The sequence below is a fragment of the Paroedura picta genome, chromosome 10 (genome assembly GCF_049243985.1).
Source record: "Paroedura picta isolate Pp20150507F chromosome 10, Ppicta_v3.0, whole genome shotgun sequence".
In the NCBI taxonomy this organism is placed as follows: Eukaryota; Metazoa; Chordata; class Lepidosauria; order Squamata; family Gekkonidae; genus Paroedura; species Paroedura picta.
Window position 1 is genome coordinate 62,259,300 of NC_135378.1, and position 20,682 is coordinate 62,279,981.

At 39.4% G+C, this 20,682-nt stretch overlaps 1 protein-coding gene across 22 annotated transcripts in view; it reads right to left on the reverse strand.

Moving 5' to 3' along the window:
- BLTP1 (bridge-like lipid transfer protein family member 1) overlaps positions 1-20,682 on the reverse strand; it is a 156,844-nt gene that overhangs the window by 54,082 nt on the left and 82,080 nt on the right. For 17 of the 22 annotated variants that reach the window (XM_077300399.1, XM_077300398.1, XM_077300394.1 and 14 more), the window contains exons 36-50: positions 19,637-19,834; positions 19,335-19,546; positions 18,919-19,070; positions 18,280-18,430; positions 17,452-17,604; positions 16,166-16,406; positions 13,679-13,827; positions 13,053-13,272; positions 11,474-11,632; positions 10,514-10,689; positions 8,842-9,017; positions 7,411-8,117; positions 6,575-6,820; positions 6,071-6,164; positions 4,229-4,279 (exon numbers count right to left, since the gene is read on the reverse strand). In XM_077300399.1, coding sequence (XP_077156514.1) covers positions 4,229-4,279; positions 6,071-6,164; positions 6,575-6,820; positions 7,411-8,117; positions 8,842-9,017; positions 10,514-10,689; positions 11,474-11,632; positions 13,053-13,272; positions 13,679-13,827; positions 16,166-16,406; positions 17,452-17,604; positions 18,280-18,430; positions 18,919-19,070; positions 19,335-19,546; positions 19,637-19,834 — 3,085 coding nt within the window. The remainder of the gene's footprint in view (positions 1-4,228; positions 4,280-6,070; positions 6,165-6,574; positions 6,821-7,410; positions 8,118-8,841; positions 9,018-10,513; positions 10,690-11,473; positions 11,633-13,052; positions 13,273-13,678; positions 13,828-16,165; positions 16,407-17,451; positions 17,605-18,279; positions 18,431-18,918; positions 19,071-19,334; positions 19,547-19,636; positions 19,835-20,682) is intronic. The other 5 variants (XM_077300402.1, XM_077300401.1, XM_077300400.1 and 2 more) reach the window with 1 other exon arrangement.

The window sequence follows — 20,682 nt, forward strand, 5'->3', positions numbered from 1 at the left end:
TTCGATTTGGGATTCCCTCGTGTTCATCTGATTGATCTGATACCTCACTCCCACCAGTACAATAACAGGAAGGTTGGCCCCTGGCTAGAAGAGGGGATGAGATAGTTAGTGGTTTTTTTGCCTTTTTTAAGGGAAATTATGGGGTTTTATTCTGTTTTTATTCTTTTATTGCTTGTAAACTGCCATGAGCCCACCCAGGAATGGCGGTATATAAATCTAAATAAATAAATATGAATGTATATGTGATATTGTTCCACTCTGCTGTTAAGCAATATTGAACTCTTGTCATTGGACTCATAGCAGAGCTGATATTAATTATGTGTAATTCTTCGGTCATATTGTGTTTTTGTTGATCTGTGTTTTATAGTATGAAAAAGTGAGATTTACAAAAATAGCAAGGGCACACATCTGAACCCAGAATATTGCTGCAAGTAACAGATAGATCTTATAGTTAGAGGAGAATTTCTCTTCCCAGTCAAATAGGAAGTTAGTTCTGAAGAGTGAAGAGATCCCTGGTCTTTTGATACCTCAAATGTCAGTTAAAAATTCAGGATGAGTACTGGTGTTTCAAAAGAAGGTACTGGAAAGAGCGTATCAATCTTTTGGAAACCAAAAGAGAATACTCAAAGGAAATGTACTAGAGCAGCGGTCCCCAACCTTTTTCAGGCTGGGGACCGAGGGGGGGGGGAAAGGGAGGCACGGGGGCCGGGGGGCAGAGGGAAACACCAGCACCGGCAAACCAGCAGGAACGCCTCCCTCCCCCCAGTGGCGTGGCGCTTGCTGCGCCGGGAGCGCGCAGCGAGGGGAGGCACAGGCGCAGACCTGCTGCACCTGCACTTTTGCAGGTGCCAGCAAACATCTGTGCCTCCCCCCCCCCCATGCAGCGCGGTGCTCGCTGCGCCGGGAGGTGGCTGATTGCTCCCGGTGCAGCGAGCGTGCGCGTGCACACGCGCCACACCGGTGGTGGGTAAGGAGTTGTGCCTACTGGCGCTCCAGCACCTTCCTCCCCCTCACCGCGGCCCGGTATCGAGGCCTCCAAAGCCTGGTGGTTAGGGAGCACCGTACTAGAGTGTTTGGGACAACACTGGAACAAAAGCCTCATCTCAACATAAAGGATGTAGTTAATAGCTTAAGAAACTCCCATTAGCTTGAAACATAAGACCTAAGGTTTGTGGATATACTGATTTTACCTCAGAGTTACCTCAGAAATTTTCAATCCGATTTTGATTGAATTATTTATTTTATTTTAGTTGGCTTTTAATAGCCAATGGCAGTTTTCAAAATTTAAATTTCACCATAATATATGTTAAAAGGGCAGGATCCAGCAGAATTTATTATTATTATATTTATACACCGCCCTTCCCAAAAGCTCAGGGCAGTTTACAGGAAAAATAAACAAAAAGCATACTGTATCCCTTTCCTCCAGAAGTCCTTTCAGATCCTAGGAAAGCAGATTCTTGGACTTGAAGGATTAAGGTGGCTTAACAGCAATGATGATAAAGAAGTTGCTCCAAGGAAGGGGATGAAATCTGTCCCCTCTCTTCTCTCAATAGACCTGCACTTAAAGAAGGGAGGGACTATTTCAGCCCTTCTCCCTACTCTCTGCAGCCTCCTCCGAACCTAGATGTCTGTCAATTAATGAAGGTTCCACGATCCCAAGAAAAACTTTTCCAGGACGGGGGTGAGAGAATATGGCAATAATCTGCATCCACCAGTGCCTTCCACTGACAGATCTACTGGCATCAGTCCTAACCGATGCCAACTCTCTGGAATGTTCTAGTCCACAATTTTAACAAGTAAATAAGTGATCACAGCTAGGTTTTAAAATTTTTATATTCAGTCTTTCTTATCAGAATGTATAGTACTATAGCCTCAAGACTGCATTGTGCTACTTCAGATAATTGCAGAGCATGTCAACTACTTTTTGAAACTGGTTAATTGCCATGAGCAATTTCACAAGGATAATTTCACTGCTAAATAATTCTAAATGTTGTTGCCAGAACCTTTATGACCTGACCTGGATTGACCAGGCTACCCCCAAAAAATATTAGTGTAGAATTTAAATTTTAAAATCTGTCATTGGCTATTAAAACCCAACTAAGTATGGGATACCACCAAGAAAGTCCCATTAGAGGCAGGCAATGCCAAACCATCTCATGCCTTAGAAACCCTACAAGATTGCCATGTTGCGATTTGATGATACTTTCCAGCACTAGAATCTCCACAAATATGCTAGCTAAAAGGAATCATCCCACAAAATTATGAATATATTTTATTTTATAAAAATAAACAAGACTCTCAAACTCAAATCTGATTTTACAGTTGAGACTGAGTGCATCTGAACTTTCATAAAATATATGCCATTATTTAACAGAAGTATTTTATCAAATATTGTTGAAGCAAATTTTTTGTTTGTAGTATAAAATGTGAAAAATCTAGTAAATCAAATAATGAACTGCATCTGAAAGCCTTCAGCAACCAACTAAAAATGATTTCAATTATTCCTTGCAGTACCTCTTTATAATTTACAAACAGCCATGTAGGCGGCCAAGTCCGGGTCGTACAGGGCCCAGCAGCTGGGCCTGCTGCATCTCCCCCAGACAGCCTTCTGCCCTATCATCGCTGCCAGCTGGTAGCTCCCCGCTCTGCCCACCTACCTTCCCATCTGCATCCTGTCCCCCAACCTTGGCCGCGAGCTGTCTGCTCCCTCACCTCCCGGCCTGCCTCCGCGAGTCCTGCCCGCTGCTGGGAATGATCCTGGCCACCCACTTGCTAGCCCGCCTGGCTGCCTGCATCTGCACTGCTGCCGACAACCTCCTACCTATTCTCCCACCCAGCTGGTCGCCCCCCCCCCCACTCACTGCTCACCTCCCTGCGAGCACCCAACTCACCACTCTCCCGGGTCGCTCTTGCTGTCTCTGCCTGCCCACATGCAAGTGCTCGGCCAGCCGCCCCAGCGCCTACCTCGACCCGATGGGGCGCTGGGGCCTCTTGCCACCACCCGAGGCTTGCCCTGTCGGCGGCCCGCCTCCAACCTCACTTGGTGGCACCACCGACGTACTGCCTGGCCGCGTGGGCTTCAGGTACGCCATTAGAGCCCATTGCATTCCTACTAGTACTAAAATAAATCTCATAGATTATGTCCAGAACTGACAAAAAAACCTGTTAAAACTAGGGTGTGGGTGTTTTGGGCCTGCTCTGCAAATCATTCTGCTTGCTAAAATGTAGATTTGCAATCTAGATTTTAGGTGAGGCAGAATTCATCCTCAACCCTGATTAAAACTGCTTTTGCTATATAAAAGATTTTAAAATATTATTTAATTTCCTCCTTCTCCCTTTAAAAATATATGCTCTTCCATGACAAAAATAATTTAAATAAATTCTATACTATTAGATGCTGTATGTGACACACATACCATCAGTCAACCAACGCAGATTAGGATTTGAAGAGCAAAATCTGGATTTATATTCCACTATAGTAGTTTGCTGGATGAATCTTGGACCAGTCACACACACTCACTCTCTCTCTCTGTCTAACCTATCTCACAGGATGTTGTAGTAAGGATAAAGTAAATAAGGGGATGGCGGTGATATTGTAAAGTGCTTTGGTCCCCACTGAGAACGTATGTATAAATAAAAGCAAACACTAGCCCTCTTTTGGATAATAGCAATATGGTATTTCTGAGGCATCTCCTGAGCAACAGAATTCACACGAGAGATTTCTCTAGCACTCTAAGGAGAGCCATTCCCAGCATATCAACAGTGAGCCAGTTTGGATAACTTAGCAGAAATGCATATAATCAAAGCCAGCCAAACTGACTTATGTGATCACCACGGCTTGCATTTATATAATTCATTTATATTTATAAAAACCAAGGCAACTTGCACAAGATCTCCAGGTGATCGCCCATCCAAGCACGCTTAGCTTAAGCAAGGCTGCTGTATCATGTGCCCGCCAGACCCTGGACCATATTGAAAGTTATTAGCAACTGTAGAAAAGCAGTTCATCAGCAAAGCTACATTTAAAAAAAAACACCTTTAACAACTACCTTCTGTGGTGAGGTTTCAAATCTAGGCTGATTAGTATGTCATATCAACTATATTCTGTTTTTCCAACACATTTGCTATAATTAAGGAAGAGCTGAGTACATTTCAAGAAAATAAAATGCATCCTAACTATACTGCACAAAGTGCTAATTGCAAGCCATTTAAATGTAATGCGACATACAGAAATTCTTGTTTGGCTGTACTTGTTGGAGATGTAGGGAAATCCTCCAGTCTATAGGTGAAGATTGGAGATTGCGAAGAAACAAAAACAAAGCAAAATAAAGAATAAATAGTCATGCAGAAGAAATTAGTTAGGCATTTGTAACCCACAATATGACCAATATATTAAAATATTAACATTTATAAGTGACCTCCCATAGTTTAAGGGAGCAGTCCCGTCAAGGACTTGCCCATCTATTTCAATGAGGATAACGTTTTATTATTGCATAAAGGGATCTGTATATAGAGGCAGTTCCCTTTCTATTTAAGTAAATTCCTATAGGAGTACACATTGATAGAAGCAGCAAGCCTGTACTTCTAAGGAAATTTTAAATAATGCAGAGGACAGAAAAGTAGTTTCAGAGAAAAGGATCCAACATTTAGCTATTTTCATAGCATGTCAAATCTTTCAATTATGAATATTTTAATGACTAAAATAGTATACTGAGGGTTAGCTTGGTGGTACTGAAAAAAGTAAAAGTAAACTACTTTTTAAAAATCAAGAATGCTCTATTGTCTTGCTATTCTAATTTAGAAGGCTCAAACGGAAGAAAAAAATCATGCATTTTCAACTCAGTTGAAACTGAGAAACATTGGAAAAGTGGATCAGTTAAGCAAGCTATCAAAGTGAGGTTCATGCACGAATAGGTGAAGACATCTGTATTGACATCAGATGTTAATTGTAAACAATGAAGCAATTAGTATTATTCAGCACAGCAAATTAAGTGTTCTCTGAAAAGATACATTTTGCATATGAAACACACAGCATAAGAAGGCAACTACTGTTTTAAGAATCTCCACAGGTAGTCCAGAGGCTCTAGCACAATTTGGATGGATCTTTTCAATCTGCTTCACTAATACTGCTGCATTGCTCCAGTATAGGAACTTTCTGCTAATGCAAAAGCCTACTCTTTGGGTAGAAGAATTTTATCAGCAGGATTCACCTTACATAGAAACAGACAGCAGAACAGGATGACAGGATTCAACCCACTATTAAGATTCTCCATTGTCATAAAGCTGCATAGCTCATTAAATTCTTGATTTAAAACATTCAGAAATTTGCCTACTACTAAAAAACCACACATTATAAAATTAAAATTATCACTTTCAGGTTGAAAGGAAAGGGGAGAGCAAACAAGAGGCATATTTAGGATAAATTCACAGCGAACAGAAGATGGGCGAAGGTCAAAATGCTTGGGGGTTTTCAGAACTTGCCCTGCCTGGCATCTCTCAGATCCATTCATGCTCCATACCTGAGGGGGTTCTGGCTCTCTAAACCCTTGGCTGCCTCTCTAGTTTTTGAATTTATGCTCAGCTCCCTCAATGACTTGGACTAAAGTGGTCAGCCCTTAAACTGGGGACTCTGGCAATTGAGCAAAAGTGCTAGCTAAGTAGTAAATAACATAGGGTCATCATTCTTCATCTTTTAGATTTTAGATTTAAGGTGGTTCCAATAATTGTTCTAAAAATTATGTGAATAGATAACCTCTGGGATTCCAGCCACTTCACACTATGAAGTAGTTGCTCATTAATACTATACAATTTTAGTAACATTTAATGTTATTTTCCCTGAATATAATTTGTGGGTGCAATTATATACCTAAAATGAAGTCAGAAAAACTCATTTCTTTCTTGGTGCCTTTGCTCTCTTAAGTTTTTTTGCCTATAACAGATTTTGAAAATTCAGCTAAATTAAATGCCTAAAAAAATAGTGCGGCTCTTCATGTTATATTGTTTGGGTATAACAGAGACCTTCTAACTGGTTGGAGAATCTTCATTGACTTTTTTTTAACTTTGCACTTACTGAATATTTGGTGTGATCCCTTCCAACAGAACAATATTAACACCACCAATGTGAGCAGTAGCACTTGTCTCCGTCATCTTTTGATGAAGTATATCTTTAAATTAAAAAAAATAGGTTAAACCTGTGTGAAATGTTATACTGTTTGCATTTTCATAATAGCATAGGCAAAGTATAAAGGAATAATTATTTTTAATTGCTAAAATGCACTTACTGTAATCGTTCAAGAACAGAATAAACAACCTGGATGTAATTTTAACACTAACTTTTCGAATTATTTAAATACATCATTTGGGAGAAAATACAATATTATGCCTGTTTATTCAGCGGTATGGTAACTATTTTCTCCATGAATTTATTTCAATAAAGAACATACAATGTCAGAAAGGAGGCTTTCCAGATTATGACATAATGGTATATTTATTTGTACCAAAAATGTTTTACTTATTACTTAATTTTATTATCGTAGAAGATCAACAATAATGTATTTTCAGATACTCAATCTACCTTTCATTTTTTCTTTGAGTGTAAAACTCCCATGGATCCTCTTCAGCTCAGCTTCCATTGTTAGCCCACCAATATCTGCTTCAAGATGCGTGCGATTCACCATGCCTATTCCAAATACTATCAAGGTCACATGCTGAGGTTCAGAGGTGACTAAACTGCGCTTTCTCTGTGTTCTGCTTAAGCTGTTGTTATCCTGCTCATTCTCAAATATTACTCTACATGCAGGCTCAGTAGGACTCCGAACACCTACAGAAAACAGATAGCAGGAAAGCAGAAGTACAAGAACAGAAAGAGTAGAATTCATATTTAATCTTTTTCTTATGCATTCAATGCATGTGTCATACTTTGTAGATAAGAAGATTCATAGAATGTTTTAACAAATATAGGGATCATAATGGCTTACACCTGCTGGAGATTTCCAAAGACATAAAACATCAACAGAACAGGACTTTTCTACTCTCTTTCCAAATGCTGCCCTTGGAAGAAAAGGGAACCCCCGCAATGAACATGAAAGAGGGTAGACTGGAGGTTGCAGTGGAAGAAGCGAAATGTGCAATAATATCCTCCCCTCTATTTGTGGAAATCCTCTGTGATTAACATGAATCAAATATAAAGTTGCCATTAATACATAAATAACATTAAGAAATTACAGAATAAAAATTCAGTTTTTTTTATATTGATTTAGATTACCTCTGACCTGGAATCAAATAACCTAATTTTGCTAATCAAAGGATAAATGACAGGCTAGGAGTATTGAGTGGCAATTACTGTTGTATGTCTGAATCCTCATTCTAGTGATTGTCTAAGAACTTCCAACTCTCCAAAGGCTTTCTTACCTGCTGGACAAAATGTTTCAGAAGACTTTTCTAAAATCCCAGTTGGATCCAAGATAAGAGAATAAAAGTTTAGCAGTTTATACATATTTTGCCAGCATTCTGCTGAAGGTTCACTTTGCTCCGATACGGTAATTGAATCAGAGTCATCCATATGAATAGTCACATGATCAACAACATCCTTTGAACCTTTCCTGGATACTTTAGAAGTTCTTCTTTCTGACCTCCCTAGGGAGTTCTTGTTTCGAGATTCTTTTTTATTATTCTCATTGTTTGGACGTTTATTTTTTGCATTGTTTACTCTGTTGCCACCATTGAGGCTGCCTCGAGAGCTGCGACTGAAGTCAGAAGAACGGAAGTCTCTGTGCTTGCGAGTTTTAAAGGTCGGCGTTGGAGAAGCAGAACCAGCCGTGTACCTGCTGAGCTTGATGTCTGTCTGTGTAGCTTTGATATCATCTATCATGGTGCTGAACTGGTGAATGAGACGCACCAGTGCCATATCTACATGCTGGCTTATAGACTGGCAAGAGATTGTAAAATTGCAGTGAAAAGTGCTATAATGACGTTTATTGAAGTCATGAAAGGCAAGGGCACTGGTGGGGTTCTGAGGTGTACTAACTGATTTCTCCATTATAACAGCACTCAGGCTGAAGGTTTCCAACATTAACGCAGGTTTAAATTCAAGAGGAGGAAGATTAACTGCTCCTTGCCTAAGAAAGAAAAATAAAACTTTAAAAATTATTTGTTTAATGATTATACGGCACTTAAATTCCACTCCCTTTTTGAAGGCTAACCCTTCCTTGGACACTTTGCCCATGTTTACTGTGCTACGTAATATCTATGGTAACACTAAGGGTCCTTGAATTACATGTTTTCCTCATACAATTGAGCATATTTCCTCATCTGGTGCTGTAAATAGCAACTAAGGACCAACTCCCATGAGAAAAATTGAGCATTTCCTTGTTAATAATTTCATGTTGATAATTGGTACTGCTTCACCAGTCTTCCAGATTTAATAGCATGTTCTCAGGGAAACTTTTCCCCCTCCCCACAACCACACATGCGAGAAAGCTACAAAAAAGTCAATAAAAATCAGCTCTTTCAGCTGTTGCTCCACAGGTACACTACCAAACCAGAGCTATTCAGCTTACTATCTCACCCACATACTCCCTAAGAAGAGGCCTTTATGCAGAATGATCCAACAGCAGTTAAAACAATACTCCATTGCAAGTTCTATAAAAGCCTACCACTCCAACTTTAACACCAATCAGTTTCCTGCACTCCCAGTCCAAAATTTTCTTCTGTGTTTGAATTGCCTCCGACTTTCCAGGGGGAAACAAAGAAATAAACAAGGCCAACTGTTCCAAAACAAATAATAAGCACGCTGATGATCTTCAAATATCAATGCATAATCTTAAGATTTGAGCAGCATACCTTCGTGCTCTTTTGCTTCTTCTCTCCTTTGCTGTATCTGAATCCACGATGTCTGCTCGAAGACAATCCAGGGTCCCGGAGAAAGAAAGATGTTCTCCAAAGTACATCCGATAGCACAGCGGCACTGCATCCTGTGATTGGATCCCTATGTGGCTTAGCAAAGGTTTGAATACAACCTATAAAAATGAGATAAAATTATAAAATTCTTTTGACATCTGCAAAAACACAGCTACAATCTTGAAGTTGCTTCTAGTATTTCCAGCCATGTCTGTAGTAAATGAGCAAAATTCAAGTCCAGCTGCATCTTAAAAACCAACAAAACTTGCATGGTAAAAATCAATATGACAAACTAGCTTACATGAGAACATAGCTTCCCTTGGACATTGGCCCAATTTTGGACTTATAGTCTACTCTCCTTGTCTGATGTGGACATGGCCCTAGCAGCTGTTCAGCCAACCACATGTCCTCTAGATCTGTCTACCTCATGATTGGTGAAAGCTGGTAGAGAGGAGATCCAGGCCCCACTTTGGGAAATTATCAAATTGTCTCTATCTCCAGGAACATTCTCGGAGAAAATGAAAGAGGCTATTGTCAGGCTGCTTCTGAAAGTTATTCCCCCAGGCCTATGTTTAAAGCTAGGAATACAACTCTTAAACTTCTAACTGGCTGGCCTCCCTTGAAAACATCCCTTGAAGAGAATATACCACCACAATAAGAATTCCCCCTTTAACATTTAATAATTATTTAGTTAGCAGACAGACTGTACTTTGACTTTTAAAATGTAAACATGATTTTAATATTATCGTATTTTATACACTGATAGTACCTGCCCTGAGCCTCATGGGAAGGGCAGTATATGAAAATAAAGTGTTATGCATTTATTTAACTAAGTATTTCATTTTCAGTTGATAATGAAATTGACCAAGGCTTCCTTGGCTTTGGAAACTGAGTTCTTCTCAGAGTTGTACTCCCAAAGAATCTAATATCATGATTGGCAATATACTGAAAATTAAACCATTAACTTAGAGAATGTTTTTGTAGTTGGTTGGTCGTTTTTTTATCAGAATGGCTGGCATCCTTAACAGTGCTCAAACTCAAGGAAACAGCACAGCTTTCAAAGGCCTTTCAAAATTCACAAATACCTGTGAAGCTGTCCTTTGGAAAGAGCTCGGAAACCTCAGGAAGTACTGAATGCAACAGCAGTTCATACCAATAGCACACTGTATGGCCTGGATCAACAGCTCTCAATAAAGTATTTTACCAGCTATGTACATCATCTCTTCGTGTCTTATATATAGTTAAGAACTTTTCCTTATTACTGAATCTATCTTTTTAAATATACATACATACATACATACATACATACATACATACATACATACATACATACATATGTAAAATGATTTTAATTGTCTCACTAGCATTGAGGGTTTTTTCCCCTTAAAAGGCAGAACCTAAATGTAATTAAATGCAAAAAATCCCCTTAATTGTTTAAAGAGAACCTAGTGAGAAAGAATGATACAAAGCACAAACAACGAGATTACACGTTTAACCAGAAATATCAGAAAATCAAATACTGGAACTTCTATACGTTTACATAATTACATATAGGTCCCACATTTCATTTGTTGTGAAAAGTCTCCTTCAATTTTAAAGGCATCCAAACACCCACCTGGGCATCAGCAAGTTGAACTGCAGGAAATCCATGGTTACCTTCCTCTATACCAGCAATATCATCCTGACTGGTACTGTGTTGTGAATGTGTTCCATCCAATGTGTTCTGATCACTGGAAAGTACTGTGTTGAAGTCAGATGCAGAAGGTATAGTGGGAAGATTTGGGGCCACACCTACAAAACAATACCATGTCTGTCTTAATTCCCTTGTATCATACCTAGTTCTGAACACTGCAGACTTATTCAGTTTTATATAGCTATATATATGAAGAACTGAATTGGTGCAAGGAGAAAGACATTTTGCATCTTTCAGTGTAAGCTGACAATGCACAAATATAGAAGAAATTACTAGGGGTATGAATATTATGAACAGTAGCATTAGTAAATATCAGGTGAAATACACATCATGTGGAGTTCATTCCGTCTCTCTTTCGAAGAACAGTTTCAGGTCTTTGATTGCATAACAAAAATAAAAACCATTAGCTGTTCCCCAATTAGTGAAAACTAGAAATTGTCAACTTTTCTTTTTTTGGAGAAAGATTGCAAATTAGAACATTGCGGAATGTTCCTCTTCTGGAAAATATCAGCAGCCTCATGGCTTTAAATCAGGGTCTGGCACAGACATCACTTTTAGCCTACAGTTAATTGAACTATAGGTAGCAATATAATCCAGGTACTTAAGGCTATTGGATGCAACAGCTAAACAGTACCTGAGTGTTCAGGGGCCCTGCACTCCCAAATGCCAGTTGATGGAGAACCATTTTATACACACTTTGTTGGTACTGAAATTAGACACAACATGCTAGATCTTTGGTCTCATTCAGGAAGATTCTCCTTATGTTCAAAACTTAAATGATTTGAAGACACCATTCCATGTTCGAAGTTTTTCTCATTCATGTAGAAACTTCAGGAATAGTTTATTTTAAAAAAATGCATTATTAAAGCTTCTAGTTAATACCTGTTGGAAGACTATTGTGTCCAGATTTGGTGACAGGAGACTCTTGAACCATACTTCCTCTGTTGCCCACAGCATTTGACATCCAGTTGTAAAAGCTCACTGATGATGGCTCAGTTAATAAAGGATGTTCTGACAACATGTCAGAGGGCACTGTGTTTACTAAATGGACATCAAATACAACACAGTTAATTCAATGTATGTCCCATAAAACTGGTATTCAGGTAATACAGGGGGAAAAATACTTTCTCAGTTCCTGGCCACAAGAACATATTCTAAGGAAACAGATAGCATCAACTGCAACGTTAGTACTAAGTTAATATAACATGGATACAAAAACAAGATATTTAACAGGCCTCGCTGTGTGGCCATATGCTTAACTCAGGTTTTCTCAACCAGGGTTTCATGAAACCCTGGGGTTTCTTCTTGGCCCTGGAAGGGTTTTCCGAACGGGTGGGAGTTAGCAAATTACAAATAAATTACAAACATTTATTTGTAATATGACCATATATGGTCATGTCAACCTGCTTGACCCTTCCAAAATGGCCAATGATAGGTCTGGAGGAGGTGGGAAGAGGAGTGGCCCAGGTGCGTGCATACACAGCTATGCTTCCCAACATATTCTGCACGATCACACTACTTCTGGGATTTCTGGAAGCCAGAAGAATGCTTCATGGGTTTCTCAGTGGTAAGAAAGTTGAGAAAGGCTGCCTTAACTGAATTAATAAACCTCATCACTGTGTCCCTGTTCTGAAGATGCTGGTGCTTAGACCACTGCCCCCAAAGGATCACTGTTACTTGCTGCTTTGAATTAATTAAAAAGCATACTGCTGGAAAATACCATGCATAAACTATCTGCATGACTTCATTCAGAAATAATACTGACATTCAATATTTCCACTACTGAACATACAGTATTTGCTGATGTATAAGACTACTTTTCCCCCCTAAAAAACATGCCTCCAAGTGGGGGGGGGGGTCATCCTATACGCTGGGTGCACTTCAGTTGGGATAGACATAGCTGCCCATAGTGGCCCATAGTACTGTACTGTAATGTAACAAACTCTATATTTTGAGTGGAAAAGTTGGGGGGTCATTTTATACGCCGGCAAATATGGGTAAGTAGGTGTCAACTAAATAATAGCTTAATTTCAACTATAATAATGACACCAGTTATGTACTACAAAAAAAGACATTATTGTAGTCTGTGGACTGCTGACTCCTTGATTCTTAACCTAAATAATTTTGTATACCAATACTGAAGTTGGGTATGACAATGAATTTTTAAAGTTTGACATTGGCTAAGCTGCCTGTTTTTGAGTTTTCACAACATGTTTACTGTTTACATTACATCATGCCTTCAAAATTTGGAATGAATGTTGCAAATTTAGCACTAAAGACTGCCTATTAAGTAGGAAAAATAAACCTCCAGTGGGCTCTCTAGCAGTATAATGCTTGCCAACAATTTAGTCAAAAGATAAGACTGCAACCTTTGGACTGGCACTAATGAAACCCTCAACAACCAATTTTTATTTAACTTTTAACTACTGAAAACTAAAGAATAGTACAATGTACTTTGTACCTGTTCTTGTTAAAGAACTACTTTTAGGGGCTGTTGGATTTCTTTGAGGAGTTCCTTCCAAAAGATTATGTAGGCTAGGAAAACTTCCTGTCAGGTAACTCAGCAGACTTTCTTTCCTTGGACTTTCTTTGATAAGCATTCCAGAACGTCCAACATGCACTGGTGAGTCTGTAGCTGTATCTCCACTAGTATAGCTCAGGGAGTGATATGGATGGATACCCTGAAAATACATAGATCATATTAAAAATCCAATGGCCAACTCATACCCATGATAAAATGCACAGAAACATAAAAGACTAGCTTCTTCACAGAGGAACACAGATCTGGAGCTAGATTACTATACCTGCACTGTCATTGAACTGACTGGAAAGCACAATAATCAAATTTCAACACTGATTACTTATCTTTTTCTTCCCCAAATGCTGTATCCATACACAAAGGCAGCAAACCACTCAATGCCAGAGCTGGGGGAGCTTTAGCTGTTTGTTTGGCCCTCCAGGTTGGCTGCTGTGTCAAACAGTATGCTGGACTAGGTGGACCGCTAGTCTGATCCATCTGGGCTCTAGCTATGTATTCATCCATCCATCTTTCACCCTTTCCTCACTTTCAGAATAAAACATTTTTACCTTTATTTTAAGGGCAGAATCACTATGTGTGTGAGTCTTTGATAGCTTTCTCATAATTTCAGCACCAGTCACAGGTCCAGAAGATACTCCAGCAGGTGGAGGGCGGGTACCAGTTCCTTCCAAAAGCATTGTATGTTCACTGACAGTGGCTGAAACATGCAACAGTTTGTACAAATTAATTACAAGGGAAAAGAAGCCAAAGCCATTTGCTACTGAGAGCACTTATTACTGGGTTTGTCTGAAAGCTCTCATTTATATTTGGTATGCAAATTACATGCATTGAGACCCTAAACTTAGGCCGGTTGATATTTCTAGGGACACAATGCATTTCAAAGGAAGTTGTTCTTCATGCCTACTCCCCCCCCCCCCAAGCTTGCTGGCCACTAGTGTGAACTAGCTTACAATTGTGGGCTACTTTCACAACAGCCTTTGTGTCAAGTTCTTTTTGTCTGTTTACATTAACAAAGGGAAGAACTTTGCAGAGCAACTTGATTAGTTAGGGTGCTTCTGCCACACTGTATTTAAGTTGAAACAAAATGCCAAAGACCTTTTCCAATAAACACATTACTTTTTCAATGGCTTTGTGGCACATACAAAAAGGATTTCAACACAATTAAGTAATGATTAGCCTTGGAACTGTTATCAGAACTACAATATTCTCCCTCTCATTGGCCTACATTACTTCAAAAAGAACTAACAGTATTGAATGAGTATGTATTAGCTGCCAAAGGACATTATCTGCAGTTGATTGCATGTTCAAGAACAGCCGAAAATGCTTAAGATTCTATTGTTTTTTCAGTTGACACTAACCCTAATAAATAAGGTTAGCCAGAGTAGCAAATTGTCAGATATCACTACTGTAGACTCCAGAACATGGCAAAAAATCCACTTTGTGGATACACAGAAAACATGTTTTTAAAGGGATCACATAAGGGGTAATGCAGAAGAAAAGCACTTGTTTTACTGACCAATCCTGCCAATTCTAATCACGTTTAAAACACTTAATTCCCAGACAGCCCTTGTTTTCTGATTGGTTGCTGATTTAAATGAACTTTTCTTCCAAGTGAGGTCAGAACGGCAAGTTCAAGATGTTCAGCTAAGTACATTTCTCTAAAGAAGTCCATCTCAGTCGTAATATTCCAACTCAAGGCCAGAGGGTAGACTTCACCTTCAGGAATTGGATTACCTCCTGATTGAAGACAGTCTCTCACATAGGTGGAACTATAGGTTTACCAAACTGATAGGGTGGCCCACCCACTACACTTATTCTGGCTATGGACCCATTTGATGTACTGGTTAAGAGTGGCAGCCTCTAATCTGGAAAATTGAGTTGATTCCCACTCCTTCCACATGCAGCCATCTGGGTGACCTTGGGCCAGTCTAGCTCTCTCAGAGCTCTCTCTGCCTCACAGGGGAGGAAGAATAGGCAATTGTAAGCCACTTTGACTTTTGGGTAGTAAAAAGTGGGTTACAAAAAAAACCCAGCTCTTCTTCCTTCTTTTTCTCTTTCCATAACAATGAAACTGTCTTTAAACACCTGCCTTGTCTTCTGCACAGATTAAAGGGTTTCTCTGGAGGTACTCTGAGTGCCAGTTTATGACTTCTTACAATTTAGAGGTAGCAACTAGAAGCAGGAGACGTCAAAAATTATTCTGTGGCTATTGTGTATAAGCTACACCTAGGCTTTTAGAGGTGTCAATTACACTCTCATACCAGAGATGTAAGTCATGTTATCATATGCACCTCTCAAAAAAGATCAGAAGACAGTTTACTGCCTGACATTGAATATTTTGACCTTAGCTAAACACCTGAGCACATGTGGGGAAGATGGCAACAGCTCGCTACTTCTTAAAGTTCTCTTCTACTTGAACAACTGATGTTCTTGTTTCAAGGGTTTACTGCCTATCACTAATCTGTGGGGCATGATGGGTGTTTGCTGTACAAGAATCCTTGAACAGGGAGGTTCCTCAGCCTTGTGAAGTTACTGTCCTGCCTCCCACAAAGACAACATCCAGAAGAAAAGAAGAATCTCTACTGAGAACAAAGATTTATAATAAGTAAGATTTTGCTTCTTATTTAATGAGTATTTTTTCAGCAAGGAAAGTAGGTTGCTCACCAGCTAACTTCTACAGATTATTTTAAAAGTCAGAAGTACAGGAGGACATTCAGTGTGGACAAATGTCAAAAATGCTCTGAAAATACAGATAAGCTTGAATATTGTGGAAAAGCTCCATTCATGGAAGGGATTTCTGTCAGTGAGGTCAGCTTCCTCATCTCCTCTGTAACCCAAAGTGTACCCTGAAATGCTGATCATGGGAAGCATGAAACACCAGGAAAAGCACGAGGACAGTGTCAGAGGTCTGAAGTTTTTTTTACCAGAAATGTCCCACCCCTAACTTAAAGAGAGACTTTGTAATAAATAAAATGTAAAATAGATAAATGATATTTATGGACAGAAGTTATTTTGAAAATATATAGGTGAAATACCTGCATCAAATTCAAACTCTGCTCCATCAGCACTTGTGTCACTTTGAAGACCACCTCCATTGTCTAAACCAAAGCCATCCTCTTGTTCATGGGGTACAGATGACTGGAGTTTCATTGGCTGAGTTGGCCTATGTAAACTCACCCCTTTGAAGGCTGGTGTTACAACAATGAATTTCATCCACTGCCTAGCTAAGGCAATAAGACCTTTCTTTAATGTTACAAGAGCAGGAAGGCCATCACTCTGGAAGACAAACACACATCAAAGATAATTTTTTACTTGGAACCCAATTGTGTTATAATCCCACCCACCCCCAAAGAATTTTGACAAAATACATAGAAAAAGAGGAGACAGCAGGAAAAAGTGAGCCATCTGTACATGGATTCCTGCACGTGTTTTTACATATTTAATCTACAAAAGGGTAGAGTCTTTTTAAAAAGTTCCCTAAAACATAAAAACATTAAAAATAATTCAGCTAGAAATTATACAATAATTACAAAATGCATTCAAAAGAACATGTTATACTACAGAAATAATTAAAAAAACAGTTTTACTCTTGGGTCAAGCCAATAATTAATAAAATTGTCAAAAGATTTTCAACACTGCATGTTTATTTTAAATTATACAGCTGAATTAACATCTACTTTAAATATGACAAAAGTATTTAAATACTTATTTTACTTTTGAAATCTACCGCGTTATAAAAATACAGATAATATAATGAAAGTAGGTTTGCCACAAGAAACACTAACAGATGTTTCTACAAATATTTTCTAAACATACTATACAAATGTGTGTGCATTATATGCTGTCAAGATGCTTCTGACTTACAGAGGCCCTGTGAATTAAAGATGTCCAAGATGTCCTATTGTTGACAGGCTTGCTCAAGTCTTGCAAACTAAGGGTGTTAGCTCTTCCTTTTTACATGATACCTTCAACTTTTCCTAGCATTATGGTCTTTTCCACCTTGACCTGGATATCCCAGCCTAGACCAATTTCATCAGATCTCAGAAGCTTTGCAAGGTCAGCCCTGGTTAGTATTTGGATGGGAGGCTACCAAGGAAGGAACCCCATGTAGTAACCATGCTAGCTATCATTTGATGGCAAAAAGATTGCCATCTTCTCATAATGTCACCCAAGTATAATAGCCTCAGTTTTGTCCTTTTAGCTTCGAAGGCGAGTTCAGACATTATTTGATCAAGAACCCACTTATTCAGTTTTTCAATATAATAAACATAATATTACTCCAAGACTTGCTACTAATTATTCACATTAATTGCAAACTTACCATAGTTGCATCCTCAATGATGGAATAGTTTGCCTGGTGAAGATAGTGGTGCAATATATTACACAGCAAACAGGAAGGATTTTCTTGTAGGTAGCGGGCCAGTTTAGTGAGCCTATTGTACTTGCTTCTCAAAGGAAAGTGGACACTTTTGTTCTGAATGTGTAAAGATATTCATAATTACAATTCACACAAATTTATCATCCAGGTTATTCACTTTTGCTCGGGCATGAATGAAGGGGGGGGGATCCCAGAGCCAAATGGTCCTTTTTACTCTTTCCCCCACTTCCTTGGTCACAGCGAGACTGTTGTTTTTCTCACAGAGTTTTTAGAAATCATACTATGCGTATTTCTACAAACAGGCTCAGGAATGGTCATCTCAAATAATTTAGAAAACAGACTTCTACACCATTTTATAAATTATTTGTCAATCAAATAGCTAGTTAGGTTATTAACTAGTCTGGAGGACTAACTTTATATAATCTTAGAAATCAAAAAGTAGTTATTCTAGAGAATGTGATATAAACATCTGATTATCTATGTTTTCACAACATTTTATGGCAAAAGGATCAAACATCATTAACTGAATAGATCTGTGGGATCCAATCCCTATCAGTTCTGCCTGGTCACTAAATAACTAAAGAAGGTATACATAAGGAGTGTCCTGCATATTCCAAGCACTAAACCAGGTGAACTGTGGGCTACACTGGACAGACAGTACTTCGAACTGCTAACTCAGAAAGACCTGAAATGATATTTGAAAAATTAAGCAACTTTAAAAAGCCAAGCAAGACATATCACTGGTCAGGTAATTTTCATCAATCCACCCACCTCTAAAGCTTCAGTCATTATGCAGCCCATGACAGCACAAACTCGTAATGTTCCTTCTGTTTCCAGTTTGTTTAAAGAGGATTTCACTTGATCAATAGGAACAAGCCAAGCGCCAACAGCAGGCGTTGCAGTGCTTAGAAGGTTCAGTTGCCTGTGGGAAAGAAAATCAGCTATGGATACAACAAATATTCCTTTTATAAGATGATTTACTGACACCCAATTGTTTTCACTTGACACAAACAGAATGGTTCATTTGATTAGGGTTTTTAATTTTTGGTCTCTCTATAACCCACCATGAGCCGGTTCCGAGTGGCAGGAAATAAAAAATAAAATGATAAATGATAGATGGGTGGGTGGGTGGAGGGAGAGAGGGAGAGAAGGAGAGCGGCAGAGAGAGGGAGGGGGAGAGGGAGAGAGAGGGAGAGAGAGAGACAGACAGACAAGCTGAATGTGTGTGACTGGCCTAAGGTCACTCAGCAAGCTTTTGTGGCTGAATGGATATTTGAACATGAGTGTCTCCGAGATCCAAGTCTGACACTGGCCACTATGTCACACTGGCTTTCATGGCATGCAATTAAAAGCATTTAACTGTTACTGTACATACGAGGCAATTAATTACTTCAGTCAAATGCATGGTACCTTGAAAATACATGGGCCGGAGAGCGCACATTTGTGGGAGCAGCAAAACTGAACCAAATTTCTTTGATTGTCAGCTTCATGCTACTTGAATCAGGTGGAGGAGGTCTTAATGGATGGTCTTTTTTCAGATCATCTGATTCAACTCCTTCATCCTATACAAAAAGGATGAAAATAAGAATGAACAGGATGAGAAAGTCACTACATAGACAGTCACAAAAAGGCAGACATCCCTATAAATAAACAGACTGATTCATTCACAAAGATAAAAAGTCATTAACCTTTTAACTAAAAGTGGAAGTGCACATGGATTGCAAATTTTCCCAAGGATCCATCAATGTAAGCAACAAGTGTAAAAGAAATTTAATTTAGCACATCAGAAAAGTCAGGCCCTGAAAACTTTTCAAAACATGTTTTACCTGTTCATCTGAAACAGAATTTGCATGTATATCTGAAGCAGCACTTGTTTGGTCACAAGGAAGGTTTTCCTCAGAAACATCAGTATTGTAACCACTCCCAGTTGGAGAATCTGAAGAATTGTTGGATGCAAGCAGTCCACCCCTATCTGTCGCTGTAGATTTACCCAGATTTCCAAATGTGCTGTATAAAACAGCACCTGATTGTCTGCCTCCTTTAAGAATAAAAAAGGAGAGCGAACACAGTTTATTTGATGAATTTATTATGTGTGCAACCAAAATAACTGATTGCATTGTCACTCTACCTTTTATTGTTAGATTTTCAATTCCACATTCAAACATTATCCAACCCCATTTCTCTTGACTGGGACCTATCCTTGTTACATCTGGAATTCCTTGGTGGTCAGTTTCATCCACAAAGCTAAAATCATCCAGCTCTTCCAAAGTGAAAAGAACTTTTGATTTTTCAAAAGGAATAGCTGTTATTGCACAAGTCCCGATATCTGCAGCAAACAAAAAACAAAACATGTTACTGGGCAGTTATTGAAAATGGAGCTGTAATGGTGTATCAGTAAAAATCTGCTTCTAATAGTAAGAGATCTGCTACAGATCTGAGCAATATTTACCAAAAAAGATCAGACACTATTTTGACACCAAAGTCATCTACAAACCAGGTGCTCCTTGCTACCTTATCCGGCTTTAATTTTTCTGCAGCCTGATATTGTTATCTTTCCTTTCAGGCCAATACTGATACCCACTGGCAAATATAACCATAAAAGCATTTTCTTCCTTCCTGTACAGTTCCGCATCTAAAATCTTTTACAGTTCAAATTATTTATTTGTTATATTTATATACAGGCTCAGGGAGGTTTACATGGAGCATAAGAACATAAGAACAGTACATGAAACAGTCTATAACATATGAATAACCGTACAATAAGATTATTAACTAACTAGAAATATAGCCCATTGCAGTCCGAAATGCAATGGGCGCTAGCAGCCCCCAGGAGTGAGAGTGGGTATGGGGGGGGGGGAGTACCTGAAGTCCTTGCTGGAGTCCTGGTCTTTCGGCGGCGGTGAGCAGCTGCAGTCCTTGCTGGAGTCCTGGACTTTCGGCCACGTCAGGCCGCCGGCCGAGGGAGCCCCCAGCAGCCGCGCGGGCAGTGGCCTGATGCGGCGAGAGGCGCTTTGCGCCTCTCACCGCGTCAGGCCGCCGGGCAGGGAGCCCCTGGCAGCCACGCTGCGCGCAACTGCCGGGGACTCCCTCAGGCGGCCTGACGCGGCGAGAGGCGCCGGGAGCAACTGCGAGCCACGCTGCGCGCGGCTCGCAGTTGCTGGGGCTGGGAATCAG